At 49.1% G+C, this 27,826-nt stretch overlaps 2 protein-coding genes across 3 annotated transcripts in view; both read right to left on the minus strand.

Annotated features, from left to right (window-relative positions):
- NAALADL1 (N-acetylated alpha-linked acidic dipeptidase like 1) overlaps positions 1-13,900 on the minus strand; it is a 32,975-nt gene extending 19,075 nt beyond the window's left edge. Inside the window, exons 1-5 of one of the 2 annotated variants that reach the window (XM_084824855.1) lie at positions 13,346-13,900; positions 9,741-9,913; positions 7,252-7,373; positions 3,536-3,658; positions 2,009-2,198 (exon numbers count right to left, since the gene is read on the minus strand). In XM_084824855.1, the coding sequence (XP_084680981.1) occupies positions 2,009-2,198; positions 3,536-3,658; positions 7,252-7,373; positions 9,741-9,913; positions 13,346-13,833 (1,096 nt within the window). In that variant the 5' untranslated portion in view covers positions 13,834-13,900. Of the gene's footprint in view, positions 1-2,008; positions 2,199-3,535; positions 3,659-7,251; positions 7,374-9,402; positions 9,449-9,740; positions 9,914-13,345 lie in introns of those variants that run through there. The other variant, XM_084824856.1, reaches the window with a different exon arrangement.
- A 3,542-nt stretch (positions 13,901-17,442) lies between these two features.
- On the minus strand, positions 17,443-27,793 carry LOC146334231 (uncharacterized). Its single transcript, XM_084823669.1, has 6 exons — positions 26,397-27,793; positions 24,596-24,630; positions 24,017-24,145; positions 23,672-23,738; positions 22,905-23,012; positions 17,443-20,516 (listed from the first exon to the last, which is right to left on the minus strand). Exons 1-6 carry the CDS (start codon positions 27,783-27,785, stop codon positions 19,551-19,553), a joined length of 2,694 nt encoding a protein of 897 aa, XP_084679795.1. The 5' UTR covers positions 27,786-27,793; the 3' UTR covers positions 17,443-19,550.
- Positions 27,794-27,826: the final 33 nt, after the last annotated feature.

Consider the following 27,826-nt stretch of genomic DNA (forward strand, 5'->3'; position numbering starts at 1 on the left):
TATGACATGTGCTCTATAAACTTTATCCCGGCTTTTTCTTTAACTGGGAAAATGCAATAATAAATTTTAATCGTGCTTTGAAGCACTCCAACAGTGAGTGAATTTCTGGAATCCTCCTATATCACAGTGCCATCTAGTGGCTGTATAATGAAACATATAGAACTTGCAGAGAAAGGACATCCCCGAAAAAAAGCACACGCACAGGAGCCAATCTTAATCCTGCAAGAAATCCAGAAGCAGAAGCCCTGGTGAAGGCGTGAGATAAAATCCTGGTGTTGAGAAGCGCTAGGCTTCCAGCAGTGGAGGCTGGTGGCTCTGATGTAAGTGGGGCAGTGAATCTGCTCCGGGTTTCAGCCAGAACTCTAACGGAGATATCCAAGATGCTTCCACATCTTGGAGAGCTCCTTTAGAGTTCTGACTGAAACCTGGAGCAGATTCACCACCCCACGGACAGTATAGAGCCATCAGCCTCCGCTGCTGGAGGCAATGACCTGAGGTGCTTCTAGATGAGGCTTTTATCGTGCAAATGCCCTGCCTCGTTCACAGGATCTTATGGGGGGGTCCGGATGGCGTTGTCTTCCATTTGGAACCATCCTGTGCTTTCCTGCCACTTCTTCCATCTGCCTTCTTACCACAGAAAATCTACGAAGGCGTGAAAGACGGAAGCGCTGTACCAGTGCCGGCTCCAGACGTCGGACGGCAAGGCACCCTCAACAGGTCCCCTCCTCCCACAGTGAGCTGACCTTCTCACTGCCATGGTCCCCAGCTGCTCTTGCTCTTCCTCCTCTTCCTCCTCATGGCTCCCACTCGGGGCCGGCAGGGCGAGGCAGCTGCCCCAGGCAGTAGATGTTGGGCGGCGGCAGCAAGGTGTCCGAGGAGAGAACCGTAGGCCGCGCAGCCTCCTCTGCGCCCCCTCAGCTAGCCTGCTGCCTTCACGTTCAGCACAGAACGTTGCCCCGTCCTTAGCGCAGAAGACAGGATCACCTGCTGGTTCAGTCAGCGTTCGTGCACGGGATGGGAGGGGGCGCCACCTTGTCCTTTGCCTCAGGCAGCCAAATGTCTTTGGCTGGGCCTGCTCCCGCTTGCTTGCTTGAGGCGCGGAGAGCCCGGGAGCAAGTCAGCCGTGGCACGTGCTCCTCCTTCTCACCACCACCATTCTCGGCCAGAGCGAGAGGCAGGTGAACAAGCAGGTTGCCACGGGGAAGAGGACGAGCGAGCCCAGGGGGCCCTTCTCAGTGGGCCCCTGCTGGGGTGCGGGACGTGAGCAGGTGCCCCTCCGCGCTGACCCTCCATGCTGGCCCTGAGCTGCACCGTGTGTTTTGACTGGTGGTGTCGCGAACCGTCCTCTGCCTGCGCGTCCCCACTCAGTTCTGGCCGAGGCGGGAAGAGCAGTGCCGGGGAGATGGTTCCTACCGCCAGCTGGGGTTCCCGCCTTGCGTCACAGGCAGGTGCCTGATAGGTGATCCACCTGGACCTTTATAAAAGCTTCCCTAGGAACCTGCTTACAAACAGAAGTGGTGAGGAAGCACCAGTGCAAAGTCTGCACAGATTGGGGCAGTAGAGGCTCGTGGCTCCGATGTCAGTGGGGCCGTGAATCCGCTCCAGGTTTCAGTCAGAACTCTAAAGGAGCTGTCCAAGGTGTGAAGGCCTCCTTTAGAGTTCTGACTGGTCCTAACTGAAACCCGGAACGGATTCACTGCCCCCCTGACATTGGAAGCACCTTGGAGGCCTCCTTTAGAGTTCTGACTGGTCCTAACTGAAACCCGGAACGGATTCACTGCCCCCCTGACATTGGAAGCACCTTGGAGGCCTCCTTTAGAGTTCTGACTGGTCCTAACTGAAACCCAGAATGAATTCACTGCCCCACTGACATTGGAAGAACCCTGGAGGCCTCCTTTAGTGTTCTGACTGGTTCTGGCTGAAGCCCGGAGCGGATTCACCGCCCCACTGACATTGGAGCCACCAGCCTCCACTGGATTTGGGCCCGGCGCTCCAGCCCAGATCTCACCTTTGGCTGGATAATAAGGTGTCAGCAGGTCTCCAAAATGGCTGTTGTAAGACCCCCTCTCCACACCTGAGGGGGGCATGTACCACGAGTGGGGGTAGGCATCCTCTGCTGAAGCCTTGCCATCATTTATGTCCGCAGGATCGGTGTACACCACCACTCCGATTACACCAAACTGGGCCCCATTGATTGCCTGCCAAGATAGGGTACATGAGTGCTTTTGTGCATTGGACATCCTAGCTGTCATTTTTTTAAAAACTGATACCTTTTTAATCTTCATGAACAAATAATTCAACATAAAAACATAACCATCAGGAAGCAGGAAATAACTTTTCAACAAAAACATAACCATCACGAAGCAGGTAATAACTTTTCAGCATAAAAACATAACCATCAGGAAGCAGGAAATAACTTTTCAGCATAAAAACATAGCCATCAGGAAGCAGGAAATAACTTTTCAACAAAAACATAACCATCACGAAGCAGGTAATAACTTTTCAGCATAAAAACATAACCATCAGGAAGCAGGAAATAACTTTTCAGCATAAAAACATAGCCATCAGGAAGCAGGAAATAACTTTTCAACAAAAACATAACCATCATGAAGCAGGAAATCACTTTTCAACAAAGACCCACGTACAGCAGTACAGGTATTTAATACTGTAGGATTAAAGGCCCTCCAGAGGGTCCACAGGTCTAGACTTAGCTAGGAAGTCCTTAGTGAGTCTTTCAAGGTAGTTACATGGGATTGAGAAAGTTTCAAGCCCCCCTCCCTGCGCATGCTGACAAAGTGATCTGGGGTGCCAATATGTGTAGAAGTCATTGTCAACTGTGCTACTGCACATCACCCTTTGCTCTTTGGTTAATTTTCCTAAATAAGGCTATGTCCCAAAGCCTCTTTTCCCAGCCTTTGGCTGATGGTCCAGCTGTAGAGTTCCAGACTGGTGTGATCTCCATTCTTGCCACCATCCAGAAAAATGCCAGTAAGTCCTTATGCGACAAGTGTTAGCGAGGCAGAATAGCGTAAATACACAAAAGGAAATCACACTTTCTCTCGTTTTCACAATTAAATGCCACATTTTCTCTGCTCTAAAAAAATTTGCTGAAAGTGCTGGTTAGACACAGAAGCAAAACTGGAGGGTCACGATGTTGTCTAAAGAACCCGTAAAGAACCACGAGTAGGGGATGGCGAGTGTACCATAAATTCGCTTCTAAGCCTTAGAAAAGCTCTAAGAGGCATTTCAACCTTTTAGAATAGGGGAAAAAACTGCACAAAAGCCAAGAAGCATCTAAACTATCAGTGGTCACTTAAGGAAGACCTCTCGAAATAACAATGTCTTCAGAAGGCACCGGAATGAACACAAGGTGGGCACCTGCCTGACCTCCAAAGGCAGGGAATTCCACAGGAAGGGGGCCACCACACTGAAGGCTTTTTGTGTCACAAACATTTACAATTTAGAAGGCTGCTGTTATTAAGTGTCCCACAGAATCTAATTGTGAGAGCAAAACATGAAAGTGGCCCGGGCTTACCTTGGTTGCTCGGCCAGCCCCTCCGTAACGGGTTATGGCTATTGTGCCATTGAGAACAATATTCTGTTCTATCAGGAATTGGTAGTCACTCATTTTTCCTTGGTTCGCATAGACCAATTTCCCCTGGAAGGATGAAAAAAGAAGAGAGTGAGTGCCGTGGATCCCTGAGAGCAGGGAATTAAAAATAGCCAAAGTGGGGCAATTTATGCCCGAGCAAATTAAAATGTTGCTTCCACCCCCATCTTGTGTCTTATCATATTGTGTTATGTTCACCCCACTTTTCTGAGCACTGAGAAGTTCGGGGGGGGGCAGCACAAACCCATGACCGTGGCTCCTTTTGGAAGGACAACACTGGACGCTTATTGGCGTCCTGTAGTATTTGCATTTATTTACAAATAGTATTTATTCATTTGTTTGCTTATTTAAAGTCTTGTTGTGCTGCTCCTCAGCCAAAAGAAAAAACTCCCATGAGCAGCTTACAATCAATCAGTAAAATAAGACAAGTTTATTTACAAATGTACAAGTGGCATATAGGTGCATAGGAGGCCCAGCTTAAAAAACACTCCAACAGATATCCCAAATCCACTGTGACCCTGTCAGATCTCTGGGGAGACAAGCAGCACCCTATGTTGCTTACAGAGACCAAACTCAGCTCTCTGTCCCTGTTCTTTTGAAATTGCACCATCCCAAGCAGGGGGGCGGGGTGCCTTTCTGCCCCTTTTCAGATATTTCTTGGCCATTCAGGAAAATAGTCCAACAATCAGTTCCCATGGAAGCACATTGCAAGGTTATTAACACTCTTTTGCCAAGTCTAGGGATGCATACATTTTGTTAAATCCATTCCGTTTGTGTTTTGCGGACAGCCAGGCACCCTTTGTTCGTCATCCGCTCATTGACAGAATCGGATTTTTGAATGAGAATTATATTCATTTGCTAATGCTTATTAGCGCTAATGTGCACTTATTATTTATTACATTTCTTATTTATTACATTTCTATACCACCCAACAGCCAAAGCTCTCTGGGCGGTTTGCAAAGATTAAGTGTGCACTTGCGCTGACACACACTTGCGCACGGGCACACTTGTGCAACTGTGGGCTTGCACTAACTTGCACTTGTGCGAGTGTACATTTGCACAAAATTCCCCTCCAAAAGTAAAAAAACAACTTCGAAAAAGCCAGTCCACTGTTGAATCCTCAGGTTGGATTCATAGGAATCCGAACTCATTTTGAATCCATTGTGGATTTCTCTGACATCCTTTTCAAGTCCACACTGGGCAACCCGCACGGATAGGAAACCGGCGCAGAAAAACGTTAGCACATTGAATGATCAAAAGCACTAGCGGGCTTTCCAAGGTAACACACAAGGTAAAAGGGTTTTGGTGAGACACGGCATCACAAAAAAATACCAAAAGAAAAAGTAAAGCCTCTGTTGTCCTAGTGATACGCCAGACTTTCGATTTCCTAGTGATAATTTGTTTAGTATTTCATTTATATCCCACTTTTTTCCTCCTGAAAGGAGCCAAAGGCAGCTTCCATAGTCCATATTTCCATAGTCCATAGTCCATATTTCCATAGTCCATATTTCCATAGTCCATAGTCCATATTTCCATATTTCATTCCCACAACAACCCTGTGAGGTAGGTCAGGCTGAGAGTCAGTGACTGGGCCAAGGTCACCCAGAGAGCTTCAGGGCTGAGTGGGGACCAGAACCTGGATCTCCCAAGAACCAGTCCAACACTCCAACCACCACACCACACCGGTTCTCAGACCCCCTTTCCCTCAAAATAGTTCTCAAGGCATCTCACAACATAAGATAGCACTGCAGCTGAGAACAGAATCGAAAACGGCGAAAAGCATAAAATAAAAAATATATTCAGTAAAAGCATACACTCATAAAAGCAGCGGAAAGAAATCACTACGGCCCCAACATCATTAACAACCAGCATAAAACCAGGGCAAATATTCAAAAGCCTTTCTAAAATGTGGAAAGCCATCCAAGTGTGTGAGTGAAGATGAACCTAACCTCCCTAGGAGGGAGTTCCAAAGCCCAGGCAAAACTCCTGAGAAAACTCTCTCCCCAAGCCCGACACGGTGGGAGCGCTGGAACCCTTAAGCGGACCGCTGTTGACAACCTTATCACTGGCACTGGCAACATCTTGGAATGACACTTGGTCATTACCATAATAACATAAGAAGAGCCCTGCTGGATCAGACCAAGAGTCCATTCTGTTCACACAGTGGCCAGCCAGCTGTCAACCAGGAACTCACAAGCACAGCACGAGCGCAACAGCACCCTCCCGCCCATGTTCCCCAGCAACTGGTGTACATAGGCTCACTGCCTCTGGTACTGGAGGTAGCACATAGCCATCAAGACTAGGAGCCATTGATAGCCTTTTCCTCCAGGACTTTGTCCAACCCGCTTTTAAAGCCATCCGAATTGGTGGCCATCACTACATCCTGTGGAAGCCACAGGAAGGGACAGCAGCATTGTTTGTTTGTTTTTGTTGTTGTTGTTGCATTTTTATTTATTTATTTATTACATATCTATACTGCCCCATAGCCGAAGATCTCTGGGTGGTTCACAACGATGAAAACCCATTACAACCACTCTATACAAAGTGTAAAACCACTTACATAAAAATACATAAACAGACAGCACACACACAGACAACATATATCTAAAGACAATTTTTTTAAACCATCAAGCAAAGACGATCGAAGACTGGGTTAAAAACTCATCGTATGCTGCCGAATGCCTGAGTGAAGAGGAAGGTCTTAACCTGGCGCTGAAAAGATAACAGCGTTGGCACCAGGCGGGCCTCATCCGGGAGATCATTGCAGAATTGGGGGGCCGCCACCAAAAAGTCCCTCTCCCGTGTTAGCGTCTTCTGAGCCCCCCTCAGAGGAGCGACCCAGAGGAGGGCCTTAGATGCTGAAGAAGAATCATCGATGTGCATAGCACATGACAAAGCATAAGAGGCCTACACTCTGCCCCAAGGAGCATGCAGTCTAGACTTCAACACAGGGGGATGACAGAGAAAGGGGAGCAAATTCAAGGGAGTGGGCACCCAGGTTACAGTGTCTTGGCAGAACAACAGGAGGCAGGTGGTCTGCGGAGGAAGGTACCTATTGGCAGAACATCTGGAGTACATCCTTCCTTGCATCTTGTGAGATCCGTCCGTTGACACGGGTGGAGAACATGTGGCTCTCTGGGTGTTGTTGGACTGCAATTCCCACCTGCCCTAGCCAGCATAGCCAATGGTGAGGGATGGTGGGAGTTGCACTCCCACAACGTCAGGTGGGCAGCACGTTCCCATCCTGCTCTAATATGTCTGCAGAGCAATCTGTCAGCACCAGGCAGATAAAACCGGGCACCAGGTTTTATTGACAGCACTCCTGCCCTCCAGAATGTTACTACATAGTGATGGCTGATGAGAGTTTGGTTTCTCCCTCTCCCTCTCCCACACACACACTCTCTCTCCAAAGCTGGCAGGGCGACAACACCAAGAGGCCAATCAATGCGTCACCTGCAATTGTGAGATTCTGACATGGTGTCTTCGGCCCATAAAGGGGGCAATTTCCAAGCAGAGATAAAAATGTGTCTTATCAAATTCTTTGATAAGACAAATAAGATAAGGAGATGAGATAAGGAGATGAGAGATTAGACAGAAGGAGACAAACACACACACAAGGGGACAGCTTCCGCACTTTGTACCTTGGGGTTCCCGGGGGGGGCATAAGCTGCGTAGGGCTTCACTACGTCTTTGTCGGCCTGGTCCATGGTGAGATTTTCCTCCGTTTGCCGGGAGACAAAGACCTGGGTTCCATTTGGCAACACTGGCATGAAAGACAGAGCAGGTCCGGTCAGAACATCCACAGCTGCTGTTCCTGTCCTAGCCTCTCCCGTTCGCCATATGCTTTCCCTTCTTGCCCTCCAATCCCTTTCCCAGACTTCCTTATTTTGGCCAACAAAGTTTGTCCCTGATCTCCCTCCCCAAACAGCCACATGCATACACTTTGAAATCTCAGCTGCTTGTCCTGGCTAGGGCATCTCTACACCAGCCTAAAATCCTCCATTTTCTGCTTCTGTTTTAAATGCAGGATCACAACCACTCTCTTTTCACCTGCTTCCTTTACCCTCTCCCCTTTCCCCCTCCTTCTGCCCCTATCTGAGTCTTCCATTATCCTTCATTGATCTCGCTCCTCTTTTTGCTGCTTTTCCTCTTTTCACGGAGGGAACTCAAGCGGAACACAATGGGGTAATTTGATAGCTCATTATCTCCAATATTTTTTTTAAACAAAGGGCATTTAGTGCAGGAGACCCCTTGGAGGTTCACAGCGTCATGTCAAGAGCCTGCGAACTTCCTTGAGGGAGCAGGATAAAAGCTCCGTGTGAAGAAAGCCCTAGTTTTACACTCAGTGCTGGTGCCATGTTTTTGAGGGACCTTACACAAGACACCCCAAATGCCCCCCTCCCAGTGAGTCTACCTTCTCACCTGTTCGGCCTCCTCCTCTTTCTCATCACTGCTACCCCTTCTTGCTCAACAGGCAGAGAACTGGTGAGCAAGCAGGCGGTGGCATCCGTTTCTCCTCCTTCTCACCACCTCTGTTGTTTGGGCCAGAGCAAGAAGCAGCTGAACAAGCTGGTTGCACTGGGGAAGGGGAAGGGGAAGAGCAAGTCTAGGGGGCTCTCGGTGGGCCCCTGCTGGGGTGTGGGCCCTCAGCAAGTGCCCCACCATGCCTACCCCTGTTTGTACTCCTTGCCAGGTTCCCCACATTCAGGAACGCCTTCACTGAGCTGAGCTTGTGAGGCACCTCAGCTGTCTGGAGGGCCGATTAAATAACTGGCCTCGCCAGGCCTAAGCTGCAGGCAATCTTCATGCAAACTCAGCGCTCCTCACACAAGCCGTGGCATCTTTTCAAATGCAACAAGACAAACCTGTGCTGCCCGGTGCTTCCAGTTACAACCTTGCAAGCAGGCTTTGCAAAATGTCAACCGCTTTCAAACTTTGCTGGGTTTGAGCTGCTGAAGACCTTACAAAATTTGCCAGAGGAGCTAAGCAGGAGGGGGCCAGATTCAAATTTGCAAACAAAACAGAACAAAGTTCTCTTCAACCATGTCGGCAATATGAAGCCTGTTAAACATTTTCGCCTCTAAAGGTGCCCCAGCACGATGACCATATTAAATGATATGAGCTACTATAGAAAGGGTGGGAATATCTCTTTCAGCCCCACAGCTAAATTCCATTTTGAAGAAGTATTCCAGTAGCAGGAGGGGCCAAAGACAGAAGGGGCGGGGTGAAAAATACCAAGGTATTTTAGCTCCAAGCTCTTCCTCCAGTAGTTAAGCCTTAGGAGAGGCAATTCAACCTTTTAGAACGGGGGGGGGGGGGGAACTGCACAAAAGGCAGGAAATTGCTTATAAGGAGGACAACCCCATCACAACCTCTTGCTCTATATGTAAAATGCTTTGAGGTCAAGCTCTATGTAAATCTAACCATTATCTACCTGCCTTTAAGCGCTATGTAAATCTGTGTAAATCTGTACATCTGTGTCAATCTATGTAAATCTGCCTTCAAGCACTATGTAAATCTATATAAATCTATTTACCTATGCAAATCTATGGAAGTCTGTAAATCTATGGAAATCTGCCTTCAAGTGCTATGTAAATCTATACATCTGTGTCAGTCTATGTAAATCTGCCTTCAAGCACTATGTAAATCTATATAAATCTATTTATCTATGTGTTTGTTGTTGTTTATTTGTTCAGTCGCTTCCGACTCTCCATGACTTCATGGACCAGCCCACGCCAGAGCTTCCTCTCGGCCGTCGCCACCCCCAGCTCCCCCAAGGCTGAGCCCGTCACCTCCAGAATATCATCCGTCCATCTTGCCCTTGGTCAGCCCCTCCTCCTTTTGCCTTCCACTTTCCCTAGCATCAGCATCTTCTCCAGGGTCTCCTGTCTTCTCATGATGTGGCCAAAGTACTTCAGTTTTGCCTTTAAATTTATCTATGTAAATCTTTGTAAATCTGTAAATCTATGTAAACCTGCCTTCAAGTGCTATGTAAATCTAATCATTACCTACCTGCCTTTCTTGGATTTATTGTCACCCTTGGTTTATAACAAAGCCAGCGAGGTCAAAGTCTAAGAGGTTGTCTCTTTTTTAAAAAGCTGGTGGGCAAGCATCCCTTCCCCATACTCACCCACAGCCACGCTGTTTGGCTTCGCTGGGTCAGGGAAAGAGAGAAAGACGTCGTACTGGACCTCTGTGGCGTTGTCCAGCCCAAAGGCAGGGTCTCGCCAGCGATTCAGCACTAGACGCACCAGATCTTCATCCCCCTTCGTGGTAGCCATGTGGGGCTTGGAAGACAGGGTCCTAACGGGAGAGGGGCAGGTTTGCAGGTGGCGGTGCCGTCGGAGTTTGCTGCACACGTGCACTTTTAGGTAAAGAATTCATCCCCCCTGCCAGGAGCTTCCTTTTAAAACAAAAATACACACGCTCCCCCATTTCAAGTGCTTTCTTTCATTCCTCGATGCATGCGTTTAACTCAGTCACAGCATAGGCATTAAACAGGTATTTTGACAACTCCCATCAGCCCAGGGTCAATGGTGAGGGATGATGGGAGTTAGAGGCCGAAACATCTGGGGCCATAAGTTGCCCAACCCTGACATAAGGGCACAGGAATTCACTAACTAGAGCCGCCTAGAATCATGGAGTTAGACTGTGGAGGCGGTGTGAGCTGGTTGCTCCGATTTGGGTGGGGTATGATTCCATTCATGAGAGCCAGCGTGGTGTAGTGGCTAGAGTGTTGGACCGGGAGCCAGGAGATCTGGGTTCTAGCCCCCACTTGGCCACGGAAGCTCACTTGGTGACTTTGGGCCAGTCACAGACGCTCAGCCCAACCCCAAATCACAGGGTTGTTGTTGCAAGGATAAAATGGAGGAGGAGAAGGATTATGTACACCACCTTGGGTTCCTTAAGGATGAAAAAAGGTGGATATAAATGAAATAAATAAATAAATAAATAAATAAATAAATCTAGGTTTTGGCCAGAGCCAGCCAGACCTCTAAGGGAGCTATCCAAGGTGCTGAACCTGCTTTTGGGGATGGGGTTCAGCACCTTGGATAGCTCCATTAGAGTTCTGGCTGAAACCCAGAATGGAATCATAGTGCCACGGAAATCGGAGCCACCAGCCTCCCCTGCTTAGCAGTCAAGCCCTTGTTCATCGCAGGATTGTTCTCCAACTGGAATGCAACTACACCACCCTTGGCAAAATACTGTCCTGCCTCTGCACAAATACCTCCGGAAAAGGAAAATCCTTCACCTCTCAAAAGAAAGCTGTTTTACTGTTGAACAGCTCATCCCTTTAGGAACTTTCTTCTAATGTTTATCCAAAATCTGCTTCCCTGTCATTTCCACCCGTTGGTTCTAATCCTGCCCTCTGGAGTGACAGGGAACAAGCCAGCTCTGTCTTCTTCAGCCTTTCACATATTTGAGGACCACTACAATTCACGTCTGCCCTCCATCTTCTCTTCTCCAGGCTAAACACACCCAGTTCACTCAACTGTTCCTTATGGGACTTGATTTCTGGACCCCTCAGTATCCTGACTGGCCTCCTCTGGATGCACTTTTGTCAGTGTCCTTCTGGCGTGTAGAACCGGACCTCGTCCTCGAGATGCAGGCCTTCCTGGGCCAGGATAGCATTCTGATCCTAACAGCAACGAGTCACTCTAGATGTGTCGCTCTAGCACAGGGGTGGAGAACCAAAGGCTCTGCAAATGTGGTTGGACTCCAACCCCCATCAGCCCCAGCCAGCATGGCCAATGCCCAGAGATGACGAGGGTTGTAATCCAACAACATCTGGAGTATCATAGGCTCCCCCACCCCCAGAAGCTCACAAAGCAAGACATAAAGGTTCCAGTTCCAGAAGCAGACCATCTCTGAACACCAGGGTTCCATTCAGCTATTTTGGCTGATAGCTGTAAATTCATCTAACTTCTGAATTTGTCTCACTTTAAAAAACTCCATCTAAACTACCAGCTGCCATCACATCTTGTGACCACAAAGGTGAACGATGTGCTGTGTGAAGGACATCCTTTTGTCTGCATTGCTTGAACCAATCCGTTTTGGTGGGTAACTCTGAGTTCTAGTATTTATGAGCGAGGATGAAGAACTTAATTCCAGGGCATGTTCTCAAGGTGTATGATGCAGCAGTCTTGCTGAAGAGAGCTAACAGGCCCGGACTAGAGCTGGCAGAGAAATTCATTTTGTTCACATTTTAACGCAGACTTACCCAATTTCGCATTTTTGAACCAATGCGCAAACCAAAACTCAGGTATCCTTTGAAATGCACTCTTCTCTAATTTTTGCAGTGGAATTCTCCAGTTGAAAAATGCATACCCCAAACGAATAAGTTAAAGAAAATAGTGTTCAAAAATACATTGTATTAGGGAAATCGCTTGCAAATGTGTGTATTCGGCAAAAATGCATACAAAAATGCATGCATTCAGAGAAATGTACACAAAAATGCTAATGAATTTTCAAAATATTCAAAGCTCAGGACAAACCGAATTTAAGACAGGGGCAATTTGCAAAGTTCAAGATGAACCTGATTGGAAAAATGAGCTTGAGGGAAGGAAGCCAAGATACAGCTCTAATAAAATATCTTTAAACATTCTCCCTCGGCACACCACTCATAATTTTATCATTCTCTATCTAGTGGCCACCAAGTTGTCCTTTTAAATTAAAAGAAGCTGTAGACACATTAGCCTTTCCCTCATTTTGATGCCTCTGGTATTGAGTGGTCCAGACTCTTGAAATTTAAGACTTTACAATTTAAAATATAAGAAGCTGATAATCTGTGACAAAGCTGAGAGCTGCAGAGAAGCTCTTGCAAAGTAAAAGATAATCGTTTCTGTTCTTTCAAGTAACCAGTGTGCCCCAAATGACTAACCCGAGTGCACCAATGAGCTAGTAGTTTTTTCTCTAGGCCAGTAACATTTACAGATTTTTCAGAGGGGTCACCGTGTTACGTCTGTTGCTGCAAAAACAACGAAGAGTCTTGTGGCACCTTAAACTTCATCAGGTGTAATTGGACTCTAGTCCGGAAATCTTATGCAGTGGTGTAGTGCTAAATTTTGAAGTGCAGGCACTCATTGTCATGACAGCCCCCATAGTTACATCCCCAAGGAGAGTCTCAAAATTCAGGCAGCCATGTGGACCCATATCAACAAAGCAGTTCCAGCAGCTTTTTTATTTCCACCAGGAGCAAGCCTTTGGTAAAGCTAAAAGGGACTTATTGGCCCATTCAAGACCAAGCCACCCTAAAATGCTTTGAATTACAACAGGGATCGCTCACAACTTTATATTGTTGGTGAGAAAATTCATCCCCCACCCCAGCTACTGCGAGAACTGCAGCTAAGCTCAGAGGGAAAAGGGAAATTCTCTGGGTGGTTGCAGATGACAACAGCGTCCTTGCCAATCAAAAAGTCCCTGCTCTTCACTACACCTCTGACCTAATGCTATAATAAATACAGTTTATTCATTTACTTATTTAAAGTAAAGATAACTGAGAAATCATTATCCCATTAGAGAAATGAGGTCATTTCTCTAAGCAGGACTGGGGGATGTCTGGCCCTCCAGATGTTGTAGGACTGCAATTCCCATCAGCTCTAGCCAGCATAGCTAAAGAGGGAGAATGATGGGAGTTGAAGTCCATCAGCTTCTCGAGGGCCACATGATCCCCAGCACTGCCCTAAAGGCCAAAGAAGAACATTCATGGGTCGTCCCTTCCTCTCCTTGCCTTACTTGAGGTTCCCTCGGATGCGGCCAGCTTCCACTTGCTTCATGAAATCTTCGAGCAGCGCTGGATCCAAGTCTCTAGAGAGGCTGAGAACCCAGCCAGGGACTTCGGGCGTTTTGGGGATTGCGTAGTGCCCCAGCAAGATCCCGGCGGTCAGCATCGCAGCCGCCGAGAGCACTGCCCCCAAAATGTACTTCCAACTTACTCCACACCCTGCCATATCTGCCTGTGCCCAGGAAGGAAGACAGCTGGTTGTGGCAACAAGGACAGTGCCAATCCCATAGCCCTCCTCCACCCTCTCTTGACACCTTGGCCAGCACTTTGGTGGATCTTTATCCCTGTTGCCTGGCTGGTGATGGGGTGTGTGTGGGTGATAAAGTAATTCCTCCTTCCCAGGATGCCCTTTGAACAGATGAGCTGATAAAGACAGAGGTATTATTCTCCAAGCCTGTGAGCTGAGGTGGGGTGAAAAGTCCTCAAAGCAATGGGACATGGGAGGCAAGGTGTGTGTGGGGGTTCAGCTCACCGTACTCATTTCCCCCCCTCTTCCTTAAAAGCCAATCCCCCCCTATACCCCCTGCTTGGTACACAGTGGTGCTGTGGAGGGAAAATGCAGGGAAGCACAACGCCGGGTCTTTTTCCAGAGCAGAAGTGGGATATCATCTGCTGGAGCGCCAGGGCAATTAACGAACACTCCTTGCTCTGGCGAGGGAGCGAGCGATAAGGGGGCTTTCACGTTTCACTTTGCTTGTGACCGACTAGCTTGTGACCGACTAGCATAGAGGAAGTCGGAGAATGAGGGAAATAATCAAGCTGAGGCTGGATGCTTTCCCTTTCTTTTAAGGAGGTTCTTACTTCACTCTCGCCTTTAAATGGGAACACTTGTTCGCCTTTCTGATTAAAAACTCAGGTAACAGCATCTCGGCAGGCTGGAGAGCTTTTGTAAAGAAAAGCTCAACCCGTTTCACAAGCTGAAGCTCTGCAGTCAAAAGTAAGCGCCACCCAGGTCAGTGGAGATGATTCCCAGGTGTCCATGCCAGGATTGCAGCCATGTTCTTCCTAAGAAATTGGGTATCACGCTGTGTACTGTTGCTCTTCGATGTGGGTGCGCGTCTCTGTGTGTGTGTATAAACTTAGGAGCCCTGCTGGATCAGACCCAGGGTCCATCCAGTCCAGCATTCTGCTCACACAGCGGCCAACCAGCTGCCCACAGGGAAACCATGAGCAAGACAGGAGCGCAACAGCACCCTCCCGCCCATGTGCCCCAGCAGCTGGTGCACACAGGCAGACTGCCTCTGATCCTGGAGGTGGCACAGAGCCATCAGGACTAGGAGCCATTGATAGCCTCCTCCTCCTCCAGGAATTTGTCCAAACCCCTTTGAAAGCCATCCAAATGGGTGGCCATCACTGCATCCTGCGGTAGCGAGTTCCAGTTTGCCTACGTGCTGTGTGAAGAAGCCCTTCCTTTTCTCTGTCCTGACTCCCCTGCCCATCAGCTTCATGGGAGGACTCCACTGGGTTCTCTAGTATTGTGAGAAAGGGAAAAAAATGTCTTGCTCGCATTTGGGAGGTCAGTGGTTTTTTTTCTGGAGAAAACAGCACCGGAACTCTTGGCTTATGCTTCCTCGAGAGCAGATGGCAACTGAAGTGTAACAAAGGGCATTAAAATAGTGGACAAAGATTATATATATACACACACACACACACACACAAATAGAAGGTGCTCGAACTCGGTTCTGGCGAATTCCACCAGCAAAAAGCACTGTGTGAAGTTATGAACGACTTTGTGTCCGCTGACGAGAATGGTGAAGTTGCACGAATGGGGTTCTTGAAAGCAGGAGCGGACTAGTCCGTCTAGTTCACCATTCTGCTCACATAGCGGCCAACTAGCTGCTCACAAGAAACCCACAAGCAGGTCCTCTGCTGCTGCCGCTGGCTCCTCCTCACCACCGCCACGTCTGGGCCAGAGCGAGAGGCAGGTGGACAACCCGGTTGCAACACTAAAGAGGAGCAGGCCCGGGGAGCTCTTGCCGGTGGGCCCCTGCTTGGGTGAGGGCCCTTGGCAGCTGCCTGCCCAAGCCAACCCTTGGCGCCGGCTCTGAGAGCTGTCCCTGGAGCACACTACAATGCGAAGCTGCTCCCGGGGCAGCAAGGGTTTCTTTTGTTTCAAACACATTCCCCTTTCTTATGATGGGACGTGTTGAGTCACTTCCAGTTAATATGGGGAAGCCAGAGAGAGAGCATCACAGCCCTTGCCACAGAGCAAAAGTGGTTGCTTGCTGATGAACAACATGGCCTCAGCAGCCAGCCCCCGTGACAAAAATGCGAACCAACTTGCAGTTGTGACGTCAGGCTGACACCCCCCGGCTGCTGTCTCTGTACGTGGGCCCCAACTCTCACGTTCTCATCAGCCTTAGCAGCCACGCGACACGTGAGCCTTGTGTCTTAAGGCAAAAGTACACAGGATGTGAAATGCATTACTGCATTTAAGGGGCAGCTTCCCCCGCCAATGGAAATAGCCCCCATGGGGGCTACAAGCAGGACCGGAACTATGGTGAGCAGGGGAGTCTAACCCTTCCGCTCCAGTTGCAATCTTGGTGAAACCAACCCCCATAGATGTTAGATCCATTGGTAGAAAAGCTCCTATCATCCTGCTAGTTACCAATGCAAATAGCAGTGTGTGTGGGGGGGGGGGGGAGGGCATGTTGGGAAGGGAAGGGGAGGCTGCAATGGTTATTTATATTGGGAAAAGAATGCACATGAAACACAGTAATGCATCTAATGTTCCATGTAGTTTGGCCCACGTTCGCCACAGCCACATCAGTGTTGTAGCACAGCCTGGTCTTGCATGGATGCAAAGCTGGCAAGTTTGATTAGCAGGGACGCTGACTTCTTCTGCCCTCCCTGCCCTCCAAATTCCCATCTCCCTCTGAGTTTAGCTGCATGTCTCACAGTAGCGGGTTGGGGCAGGGGGGTGGGGGATGAATTTTCCCAGCAACAATATAGTGTTCCCTGTTGTGATGCAAAGTATTTCTGGCCTAGCTTGGTTCTGAATGGGCAATTAAGACCCATTAGCTCTACAAAAGCCCTGCTCCTGGTAGAGATGAACACTGCTAGAACTGGCATGTTGATTTGGATCCATGCAGCTGCCTGCAATTTTGGACTCTCCTTGGGGGCACGGCTATGAGGATGGTCATGATGAGTGCCTGCATTTCTAAATTTACCACTACACCACAGGGTCACATCTTAGTTCATCCACAATTCTATGTCTCCGAGTCCTCGTGCATAGTAAAGTGATGCCATTCCCCTCCATGTGGTCTGTAGCAACTGATAAATTCTTCCCTATTTTGTACAAATTTATCTAGTTGATCTTCACTATAAAAAAATTGTTCTATTGAGTAGGGTTCGCTGCTCCTTTTCCAATCACTTTTACAGCTTGGGAAGTACAGGCCGCTTTGCAGAACTCTTCCACATTCTTTATGCTGCCGTTGAGAAACTGATCTGTGTCACAGTCCAGACGGGTACACTTGTAATTTGCTGTAACCTTGACTACATGTGCAGTAAAATCATGTTTGCAAGCTCACCGCTAAACATTGAAGGATCATCATCATATGTTCTTGGATGAGAGCCATGTCATCAGAGATCATTGCGCCATTTTCTGGCCTGTTGTCAACCGTTGTCTTTATGTTCGGACAAAAGGGTTTTTTTTAAATGGCTTTAAGAGATTATGTCAATTAATGCAGGCTAATTGGGCAACAGCAGCTTTTGGGGGCAGCCTATCCAGTTGCGGAAGTCCCTCCCAAGAAACATTAGACTGGCCTCTTTAGGTGGGCTGGCAAGATATTTTTGTTGTTGTTGTTCAGTCGTTCAGTCGTGTCCGACTCTTTGTGACCCCATGGACCATAGCACGCCAGGCCTTCCTGTCCTGCGCTCTCTCCCGGAGCGTGCTCAAGTTCATATTCATTGCATCCGTGATGCTATCTAGCCATCTCATCCTCTGCCGTCCCCTTCTCCTTTTGCCTTCAGTCTTTCCCAGCATCAGGGTCTTTTCCAGGGAGTTTTCTCTTCGCATTAGGTGGCCAAAATATTGGAGCTTCAGCTTCATTATCTGTCCTTCCAATGAGCACTCAGGGTTGATTTCCTTTAGGATGGACTGATTTGACCTCCTTGCAGTCCAGGGGACTCGTAAGAGTCTTCTCCAGCACCACAGTTCGAAAGCATCAATTCTTCGGCGCTCAGCCTTCCTTATAGTCCAGCTCTCACAGCCATACATTACTACTGGGAAAACCATAGCTTTGATTAGACGGACCTTTGTCGGCAAGGTGATGTCTCTGCTTCTTACTATGCTGTCTAGGTTGGCCATAGCTTTCCTCCCAAGGAGCAAGCGTCTTTTAATTTCATGGCTACAGTCACCGTCTGCAGTGATCTTGGAGCCCAAGAAAGTAAAATCTGTCACTGCTTCCATTTCTTCCCCTTCTATGTGCCAGGAAGTGATGGGGCCAGATGCCATGATCTTAGTTTTTTTAATGTTGAGTTTTGTTCTACCATGCTTTAAGTGTGCTTTAAGTTTATCGAGTTATTACGTTGCCGCTGAAATCTGGCAGCAACCCACGACAGAGGCATAGAACAGACCATTTTGGTTTGCAGAGGTTATGAAATGACTCCCAATGAGCAAGAGAAAAATTACCTGTGACTTATTTTCCTGTTTTGGCCTAGAGTGCTAAGAATGACCTGCATTCTTAGCACAGTGAAGGAGGGCATCTTTTTGCCAGAAAACGTGGCTTTTGTTCTGAGCATGGAGCACCTTCAGGTTTTCCATAGCTGGAGTTAACAGAAAACTAGTCCGCTCCTGCTTTCAAGAACCCCATTCATGCAACTTCACCATTCTTGTCAGCAGATAGAAAGTCGTTCATAACCTCACATGGTGCTTTTTGCTGGTGGAACTCGCTGGAACCGAGATCGAGCACCTTTTCTTCTATTTGTGTGTGTGTGTATAATGTTTGTCCACTATTTTAATGCTCTTCATTACACTTCAATTGCCGTCTACTCCTGAAGAAGCATAACCCAAGAGTTCTGGTGCTTTTTTCTCAAAAAAAAAAAAATTAACCTCCCAAATGTGAGCAAGACATTTTTCTCCCTTTCGCATAATACTAGAACCCAGTGGGGTCATCCCATGAAGCTGACGGGCGGGGGAGTCAGGACAGATAAAAGGAAGGGCTTCTTCACACGGCTCAAACGATGGAATTCGCTACCACAGGATGTAGTGATGGCCACCCATTTGGATGGCTTTAAAAGGAGGTTGGACAAATTTGTGGAGGAGGAGGAGGAGGAGGGGGCTATCAGTAGCTCCTAGTCCTGAAGGCTCTGTGCCACCTCCAGGATCAGAGGCAGGATGCCTGTGTACACCAGTTGCTGGGGAACATGGACAGGAGGGTGCTGTTCCACTCCTGTCCTGCTTGTGGGTTTCCTGTGGGCAGCTGGTTGGCCACGGTGTGAACAGAATGCTGGACTAGATGGAGCCTCGGTCTGATCCAGCAGGGCTCTTCTGACGTTCTTATGTTCTTAAGATTTAAACTTCAGTTAAAGACTAGAGATTCATCATGCTTTCAACAGCGGATACAACATGCAAACAGGTCTTCTCCTGGCACCAAAGGCTATCAGATTTGGTACCAAGCATGCCTCCTTTGAGAGGGCATTCCACAGGTGAGGTGCCACAACCAAAAAGGCCTCCTCTCAGATCACCATGCCTCCAACTTCAGAAGGTAGGAGTACTCAAAGCGGGGCTTTGGACAACTAATGCGCTCCTCAGGAGGCCTCCTTTGGGAAACAGTAATGCTTTCGCTACCCAGACATCAAGCTATTTTGGGCACGGAGGCAGTTGCACAGGCGCAGAGACCAAGCCCTGCCTTCTGAGGGTCCCCAGAAGATCATGCGCCCTTCCCCTGACTCCACAACCTGGGGAATCCTGGGAGCTGTAGGGCTTTTTTTCTGTCTAAACATGCATCGGATTGCACCCTAAATCTACAATATGCTGGCTTTTTTGTATTTTTGCCCCTGCCTACCACTGGGATGCGTCCCCCAAAAGCTTCTCTGAATGGATTTGGCCTTTGAGCTGACAGAGGTTCCCTATCCCTTATTTAGCGGGGGGGGGGGGAGAGCATGGGGAGGCTGAGGGGGCTTGTTCCCCATGCTGACAGGGGCCTTCCCGCCTCAGAGCAACGTAGAATCTTGCGCTGCATCGCTGCCCTCTGGCCCCACTGCTGCCCGCTTGGCGGCCCTTGGGAGTGACCCCCCCATGTGTGAGGAACACAGGGAGCTCTTCCCCTCTGGCAACTCCTCCCCAGGGCTTGGGAAGTCCTGGTAGTAATGGATTCTGTGCTGGTGACCAAGGATTTGGCCTGGCTCACTCCCCTCTTTGTAACCGGGGAGGCGGTGGCCACCCGGCCGGCCCGTCTTGCAGGACTCCTTCTCCCAGCTCTTCTTGTGCTCAGAGCTCTTGTGGAGCAGGCCGTCGAGCATCTTTTGAGCCAACTGGGAGTCCAGGGGGGAGCCTGAAGTCTTCTCCACCAAGCCGGGGCTCCAGGAGGCTTCCCCCTCATCTGAGCTCTCCGAGCTGCTCAGCTCCAGCACCAGCTCCAGTTGCCCACTAGAGGGGGAAGGAGGGCGCGCCATTTCGAAGACTGTCGGCTCCTGTACAGGCAGGGGTGGAAACCTGTGAGGCCCCGATGGAGCCACCAGGGCCTCTTGCCTCAAGCGGAAGAAGCGTGGCGTTGGGAGCGGGCAAATCGGGGTGGTTTCTTCTCCGCTGCACTTGCTCTCTGTCGAATTAACGTGAATGGCAGAAAATGTTGTTGACTTCTGCTTCCAAGGGGTGAAAGCCGTTGCCCGGCTGTGGCTCTTGCGCCCTTCTGTGGGCGGCGGCGGGGCATCGTACTCCGGCAGCGGGGCCCGCTCCCCGTTGGGCCGAGCAGCGTCAGACTCGGAGCTGCCGCCCAGCTTGCTGGTTTGGGTGGCTGAGTCGGACTGGCTGGGAGTGGTTTGGACGTCCGAGGTGCCATCCATGGAAGCATGGGGAGGCGCCTCATCCAGGATGTGTAGAGAGCAGAAGCTGCCAGAGGACTCAGCCTTCTCGCTCTGATGCAGCTTGATGCTGGATTTGGAGAGCAGGCTGGAAATCTGCACAATGTCAAGAAAGTGGGGAGCAGTGGTTAGAGAGTTGGAGTGGAGGTCCAACCCGGGTTCAAGTCCCCACTCAGCCAAGAAGCTCACTGGGTGACTTTGGGCCAGTCACCAACTCTCAGCCTAACCCACCTCACAGGGTTGCTGTGAGGATAAAATTGAGAGGAGGAGAAGGATCACGTAAGCTGCCTTGGGCTCCTCAGAGGAAAGAAGGTGAGTATAAATATAACAAAATAAATAAATAAAATGCTACACATTCATATTTATTATCCCCTTGTTCAATATATTTATGCATTTTTGTTTTTATTAACAGATTTGATGTTTAGGTTCTGAACTGACAGTTTGTTTATAGGTTTAGTGTAGTATTTTTTATTATCAGTTAATTTTTCATATTCTTGTCTTTTGATATTTTATTTGATACAACTGTATGATGGTGTTGTTAGCCATTTTGGGCTTCCTTTTGGAGGGAGAATCGGGATACAAATAAATGCTGCTGCTGATGGCGATATTTGTTTGATGCCAGTTTAATTGTCATGCCCCCCCCAAAGAATGCTGGGAATTGTAGTTTGGTGATATTTTTGTAATGTAAATATGTTTGTAGCAGAAATTGTAGGTTCAGACAGGGCTAGCCCAAGACATTTTGCTGCCTGAGGTGAAGAGCAAGATGGCTCCCCCCCCCCCCCATTCCATCTACGAAAGCTGACTGGACTGGCAGATGAATCTGTCTTCAACACTGGGACAGCATCCTCAACTACACCTGAAGGCAGCTGAGAGGGTGCAGGGCAGGCCACACTGCTCTTTCCTCCAACACTTTGCTGCTGCCTCCCAGCATCTGCCACCTAAGGTGACTGTCTCACACTAACCAATGGTAGGGCCGGGCCTGGGTTCAGAGAAAGGCAATGGAGATGGCCAGTGGAAAACAACCCTGTGAGGAAAGGTTGAAGGAACTGGGTATGTTTAGGCTGAAGAAGAGAAGACTGATAGCACTCTCCAAAGAGTTGTCACACAGAAGAGCGCAACAGCATTTCGGCTACTCCAGAGGGCAGGGCTAGATCCAATGGGCTGAAATTATAGGATGCAGCGGATTTGGGTTGAACATTAGCAAGCGCACTTTGACAATGGAACCAACCGCCCGGGGAGAGCTGATGGGCTCTCCCGCACTGGATGTCTTTGCACAGCAGCTGGGTAGCCCTTGGTCGGGGATGTTCTAGCCCTAGATTTCCCACACTGAGCTGGGAGCTGGATTGGATGGCCTGCAAGAACCCCTCCATGACCACTGGCCATGTTGGCTGGGGAAAATGGAAGCTGTAGTCCAACTTATCCGGAAGGCACCAGATTGAGGAAGTCTGCCCTATCCTCTCATCTGCACTAGAGTTAATAATAATAATAGTGGGTAACTTATACCTTTGTTTGTACGCGAAGCACTTTGAAAAAATGAATTGCCAGGAAATACAAAACACATTGGGTTGGGTCCAGAGGACGTAAGTCATACTTTATGGTCATGTCTTAATTTCAGTCCAGTTCATTTGATTTTTATGGGACTAAAGCCTGACTAACACCCTCTGGATCCAGTCCATTGTTAAGTTTAACTAGTATTGAGAGGCACACTGTCTCTGATCCTGGATGTAGCCTGAAGCTACCAGGACCAGTAGCCACTGATAGCCTCCTCCTCCTCCAGGAATTTGTCCAATCCCCTTTTAAAGCCATCCAAATTGGTGGCCATCACTGCATCTTGTGGAAGCAAATTCTATGATTGAACTCTACGCTGTGCGAACACGTCCTTCCTTTTATCTGTCCTCAATCTCCCACCAATCAGCTTCATGGGATGACCCCTTTGAGTTCTTGTAGTATGAGAGACAGAAATGTCTCTCCATCAACTTTCCACACCAGGCATAATTTTGTACACCTCTATCATGTCTCCTAGTATTCACCTTTTCCCTAAGCTAAACGGTCCCAGATGTTGTATACCCCTTTGTGTAACATTGCATACCGCAAGTTACAAGTTCCTTATTTCACCCAGAGGAAAGTGGAGAGGAAGAGTTAAAAGTGTATCATCATCTATGTTTAGGAAATGGTCCTGATGGTTGGAGACAATTGAAGACCCCAAGCATACTCCAAGAAGAGTAGTCAGATGCAAATGAGGAGAGGCCTCCTGCACTTTTAATAGCAAACTACATCTGCTGAAATTTCCTCTTCTACGTGACTATTAAAGGTGCACGAGCCCTGTCCTCTTTTGGGTCTGACCACCCTGCCTCCAAGTACTGCTATCAGGGTGACTGGCTTAGGTTCCCTCCACCCACTGAGGTGCTGGTTCCTTGTCTGGAATCCAGACAGCCCCACCCTATCATCTTTGCAAACCCCCCCACTTTTGATCCAAGCACTCACATTAATTTTTTCCAAGAAGCAAATAGTGTTTTGGGCACTGATGAGTCTCTCCAGTAGCTCATTGATACGCTGGTTCAAAGTTTGCCTCTCTTCAGCCATGTTCTGAGCCTGTTGGGAGGTAAAAGTAGGGGGGCGGGGCAGGGAAGTGGGTCAGAGAGAGAGAAAGACAGCAAGAGGGCATATTGTGCTGGTTTTGACCTTTAAAGCCTTAAACAATTTGGGACCAAGTTACCTGAAGGACCACCTTCACCCATATCAGCCTGCCCACACTTTAAGATCAGGAAGAGAGGCCCTTCTCATTTGCCCACCTGTGAGAGCAGTCAGGTGGGTGATCACACATGAGAGGGCCTTCTCTGCAGTGGCCCCATATCTTTGGAACAAGCTGCCATCGGAGGTCCACCATTCTCCGTCATTGCAGGCTTTTAAGAAGGCCTTGAAAACATATTATTTTACCTTGGCCTTCTCGTGATTATTGCAGGGTAATTACACAATGGGGTAAAAACGGAACAAAGGGCATTTAGTGCAGGAGATGCCCTGGAGGGTCACAGCATCATGTCAAGAGCCCGCAAACGTCCATGAAGGGGCAATCTCAATCGCTGGATAAAAGCTCAGTGTGAAGGAGCCCTCAAGCCTCCGAGTTCGGAGGCTTATGAGTGCCCAGGGCAGATCCCATAGGATTGCGCCCTGAGCATCTTATCTTGTTGAATAGGTATACTCTTAATATAACAGTGAAAATAAAATCTACATATTAAAGAAGTTTCCCTTACAATTATCTGAAGTTTCTCTTCCAGAAGCTGGTTGGTGATCCGAGTGTGTGCATAGTCCCCCTGAAGCCTGCAAGGGAGCAAAGGCAGAAATGAGAGTAAAAGTTCTGAACCAAGATTCTGTTTAGCAAACCCTGGGATGGAAGGGGAGGGGTTTCAATTACTCTTGTCTACTTGTTGCACAGGGGTAAACTGGAAGGATTTAAATTCTTGGCTCTGCTCCCAAAAAGGGCGAGGCTTGAAATTAAACCCCTCCCTTATGTCAGTGGGCCTGTGGAAAGCTCTGCCCGAAACTCTGTCAACAAGACCCGCCCACTCTTCCCTGCAAATATACTTTAGACATTTCACCTGCTGAATTTTTCCTTTAAATTTTCCAATTCCTCCCAGGTTTTCTGAAGATCTTGCTGAGCAGATCTAGATTTGGGCTCTGCTTCTTTCTGCGCTGGAAATGTCATTGGCTCCTGTTCCTGAGGGGACCTGCAATGATATTAGGAACCAAAATGTTCAGTCAAGCAGGTGTATGAGAGGGAAGCAGTTCTGGGGATCAAAAGCCTGACAGCAAGCCCTCTCTCTCTCTCTCTCTCTCTCTTTGACTGACAAGAGCTGCCTTGGGAAACAATGATTGCCTAAAAAGCAGGATAAAAATACAGTAAATAACAAACAAACAAACAAACGAACCAGTCTTGGAAATAATTTTATTGGGCTTTAACAGTTCAGGTATACCAGCAGATATAAGCAGAGAGACAATTTATTTGGCAGATATTTTATAACAGAGATGGGGGGTTCTAATAAGTGGGTATTGAGATTAGGGGATGCGAAAGCTCAGGGGAGCAGGATGGAAATGAGGCGGTCAGAGCCAACCCTGCGCAGGAATCAAAACCTGAAATTATTATCCAACACCATAGCTACTAAGATTCGGATACTCACATAGGTTGTTCTATGTTAATCTCTGCCAGCAGATCCTGGAGAGAAAAGGAAAAGTAATTTCAGTGCTCAAATTCTCTCTTTTTTAAGGCACGTTACTAGCCCTTAAGGCTGTGGCAACAGCCTTCAAAAGAATCCTAGAGTTGGAAAGGTTCTCAAAGATCATCTACTCCACCCCCTGCTGATGCCGGAAATCTACTACTATACTTTGCATGGCAGTCTGTTCCAGGGTTGAACAGCTGCTCAGGAAACTCTTCCTAATGTTCAGTTGAAATCCCCTTTCTTTTAATTTGAACCTTGTGCTTTGGGTCTTACTCTCCACAGCAACAGAGAACAAATTTGCTCCATCATCTGTGTGACAGTCCTTCAGATATTTGAAGATGGCAATCAGATCTCCTCCGAATGGCACAAGAAACAGACCAGCCTCGCTCCCAGGTTCTTGCACCAGGCAAATACCCGTTGTCGACATTTAAAAGGTCAAGGTTTTCTTCCAGACTCTATTAGCCAAAAAGGTTTTCCCGATCTGACAGTGCACGAGGCGCGTAGCTTTCACTCATGGGGAAGTACTGCACGAGACACAGCCACGGAAACTGCGGCCTGGGGCACGCTGAAGAAAGGAAGCGTGCTGTTCTCTACGCCAACTGAGGCTCCCACAGTCGCCTTTTTTCTGAACGAGAAAGCCTCAGATGCCTCAGCCTTTCCTCAAAGGGAAGGAAGACATGTCAAACAACCCACCCCCAATCATCTGGGTTGTCCTTTTCGGCACCTTTTCCAGCTCTGTCTGTGATATCCTTTTTGAGATGAGGTGCCCAAAACTCTACAGGCTTCCAAATGCAGCCTCACCATAAATTTAAATAAAGGCTTTAGAGCAACAAAACACTTATTGTAATAAGACCATGCCACTAAGGCAGGGATGGGGAACCTAGGGATGGGGAACCTAGGCCCGGGGTCCAAACCCCGTCCTATGAGGCAGGGGGGGTACAGCCACGCCCCCTTTCCCTGGCCCCTTCCCCTTTCACCAACTGCCCACCGTTGGTGGTTTCCTGACTTCTGCAGTTATTTCCTGTTCTAAAAGGTTGAAATGCCTCTCCTAAGGCTTACAGGAAGCACTTTAAGCAAAAACATGCTTAATTTGGGGGGCGCTTTTGGCCCTCCTCCTTTGGCCCCGCCCACCACTGGAATGTGGCCCCCGAGAGCTTCCCTGAAATGGAATTAGGCCCCCGAGGCAAAAGAGGTTCCCCATCTCTGCACGAAGATTTGTCCTTTTACAAATGAAAACACAAATGAAAAACACACAGGCCCTTTGCAGATGTAAAAAGCACCAGTAATGGACACAGAGGAGATCTGAGTCCCAAACCCTCATCAATCAAGCAGATCTCTGGGTGAGGTGTTATTTCACGGTAAAATCAGGGCCAGGTCCATTTGAGGACCACTTAGAAAAAGAAAGATCTCGCTACTCCCAAAAAAACCCTATAGGAAACATCAATAATAACAGCCAGGATCCCAAAAATAAAGACGGGAGCATTGCATCGGGCATAACCGGAGTTCCCCACAAACGTGTTGTTAATGCCAGGGATCAGTTTCAAATTAAGTTAAATAATAAAGAAAGGTGCTCTTCAAGCATGTGCAGAGTGCCTTTCCATCACTAAGATTTAATAAACAGAAATTAGCAGTCCGGAAAAGGGGGCATGTGCCTTAGACAGACCACGACGGCCCCTTTCCACCTGTGTGATGTTAATGGCGCAGAACAGGGAGGGAGGAAAGGCTCTCTGTAGCCCAAAGGCCTGGGTGACAGGCACCATACCTTGATGTGCGTCCCAGCACTCTCCTGCTGCTCTTTGCCGTTTGGTTTCTCCGCAATTCCAGCAGCATCCTTCTCCACTTTCTTGGGTGGCTGTGCTTGGCCCTCGGCCTCCACGCCGTGCCTGGTTTTGCCCTCCCCGTGCTTCCTGTGCCCCTTGCCCGCCTCTCCTGACAGTCTGGACAAACTCCCCAGGCTGGCTGCCAAATGAGAAAAAGGGCCCAGCTCTGGGCTGGTGCTGGCCCTGGCCAGGTTTTGGTTGTGGCGGCTGGGGCTGGCGGCATCTCCCTCGGCTTCTGGCTGTCCCAGTCTCCTCCTCACCCCGTGGGAGGCTGTCTTGTCCTTCACACTCCCATCCGCCATCTCCAGAAGAGGCCCAGGAGAACTGGCTTTGCTGCTAGAGCCATCAGTATTGGGAGCCTTGGGGGCCGAGGCAGCCTCCAGGGGTTTCCAGCCCAGCAAAGTGAGACTGGAGGGGCTCATGACCTGCCGGGTGATTTCGTTGAGGAATGCTGAGAAACGCAGCTTCTCCTCCACCAGCTCTGTGATGGGCGATTTCTTGGGAGTGCTCCAATCCAGGCTGTTGGGGGGCTGCCTCTCCCGCTGCAGAGGCCTAGCAGACCCAGGCCCGGGTACAGGCCGAGCCTCCCTTCCAGTTGACCGGACCGTGATGGTCTCGACGGACTTGGCCTTCCGCAGCTGGTTGCCCCCGTTCTTCAAGATGCTTTTGCTGGGGGCCGGAAACCCAGTGTGGTAGGGCTGCCGGGGGGCCAGAATTTCAGTCTCTTCGTTGAATACAAGGCTGCGCTCCAGGCTGGTCGCCTTGTAAAGATGTCGGTCGACACCGTCGGCTTGGCCCGGCAGCGACAGAAGCTTGTGAGGGACGTGGCGATGACGGGGCAGTCGGTCGGCACTCTTGCGCTGGCCTCGCCTCAAGTGGGCAAAGGAGCCGGCCCGTTCTTCTGCCTTGTAGGCTGCAGCGGCGGCAGCTGCTTCCTCCCGGCCATGCTGGAAGGCCCTGGCTTCACCCAAAATGTCCACACATGGCTGAGAGTGTTGAGGGTGGTGCCGTGGGCTGGTCAGCAGGAAGGCCTCCTTATCGAGGCTGGCTTCTGAGGGCCATGAGGCCGAAGAGCTGGAAGCTGAGGTGGAAGAGGACAAGAGGGTGGAGAAGCGGTCGCTCCGGCTCTCCGTCCACTGCGGAGCCAAATCAGAAGCCCTTTTTGCCTCTTTGGCCTGCTGGACAGGCAGGAAGAACTTCTCCATGACTTGCAGCTTTCCAGCCGGAACCGCCCCACTTCCACTGTCCCCTTCCCAATGCACCGGGGAGAACGGCCCGGCCTCCTCTTGGACTTCCCTGCAAGCCTTTCGGCGGATGGCCAAGGCAGTCATCCTGGGCCGTCCGCTCAACTGGGCAATGCCGCTGAGCCTCT

The sequence above is a fragment of the Heloderma suspectum genome, chromosome 17, assembly GCF_057233095.1.
Source record: "Heloderma suspectum isolate Gila_16-S chromosome 17, 16-S_ref, whole genome shotgun sequence".
NCBI lineage: Eukaryota > Metazoa > Chordata > Lepidosauria > Squamata > Helodermatidae > Heloderma > Heloderma suspectum.

Bases quoted from the DNA above. Each gene is read 5' to 3' on its own strand.
- LOC146334231 (XM_084823669.1), bottom strand. From the start codon at position 27,785: ATGACTGCCTTGGCCATCCGCCGAAAGGCTTGCAGGGAAGTCCAAGAG. The intron at 24,631-26,396 runs GTATGGTGCCTG...TTTTCTCTCCAG, and splicing joins GTGCTGGGACGCACATCAAG to GATCTGCTGGCAGAGATTAA. The intron at 20,517-22,904 runs GTGAGTGCTTGG...GACATTGTGCAG, and splicing joins GCTTCTTGGAAAAAATTAAT to ATTTCCAGCCTGCTCTCCAA.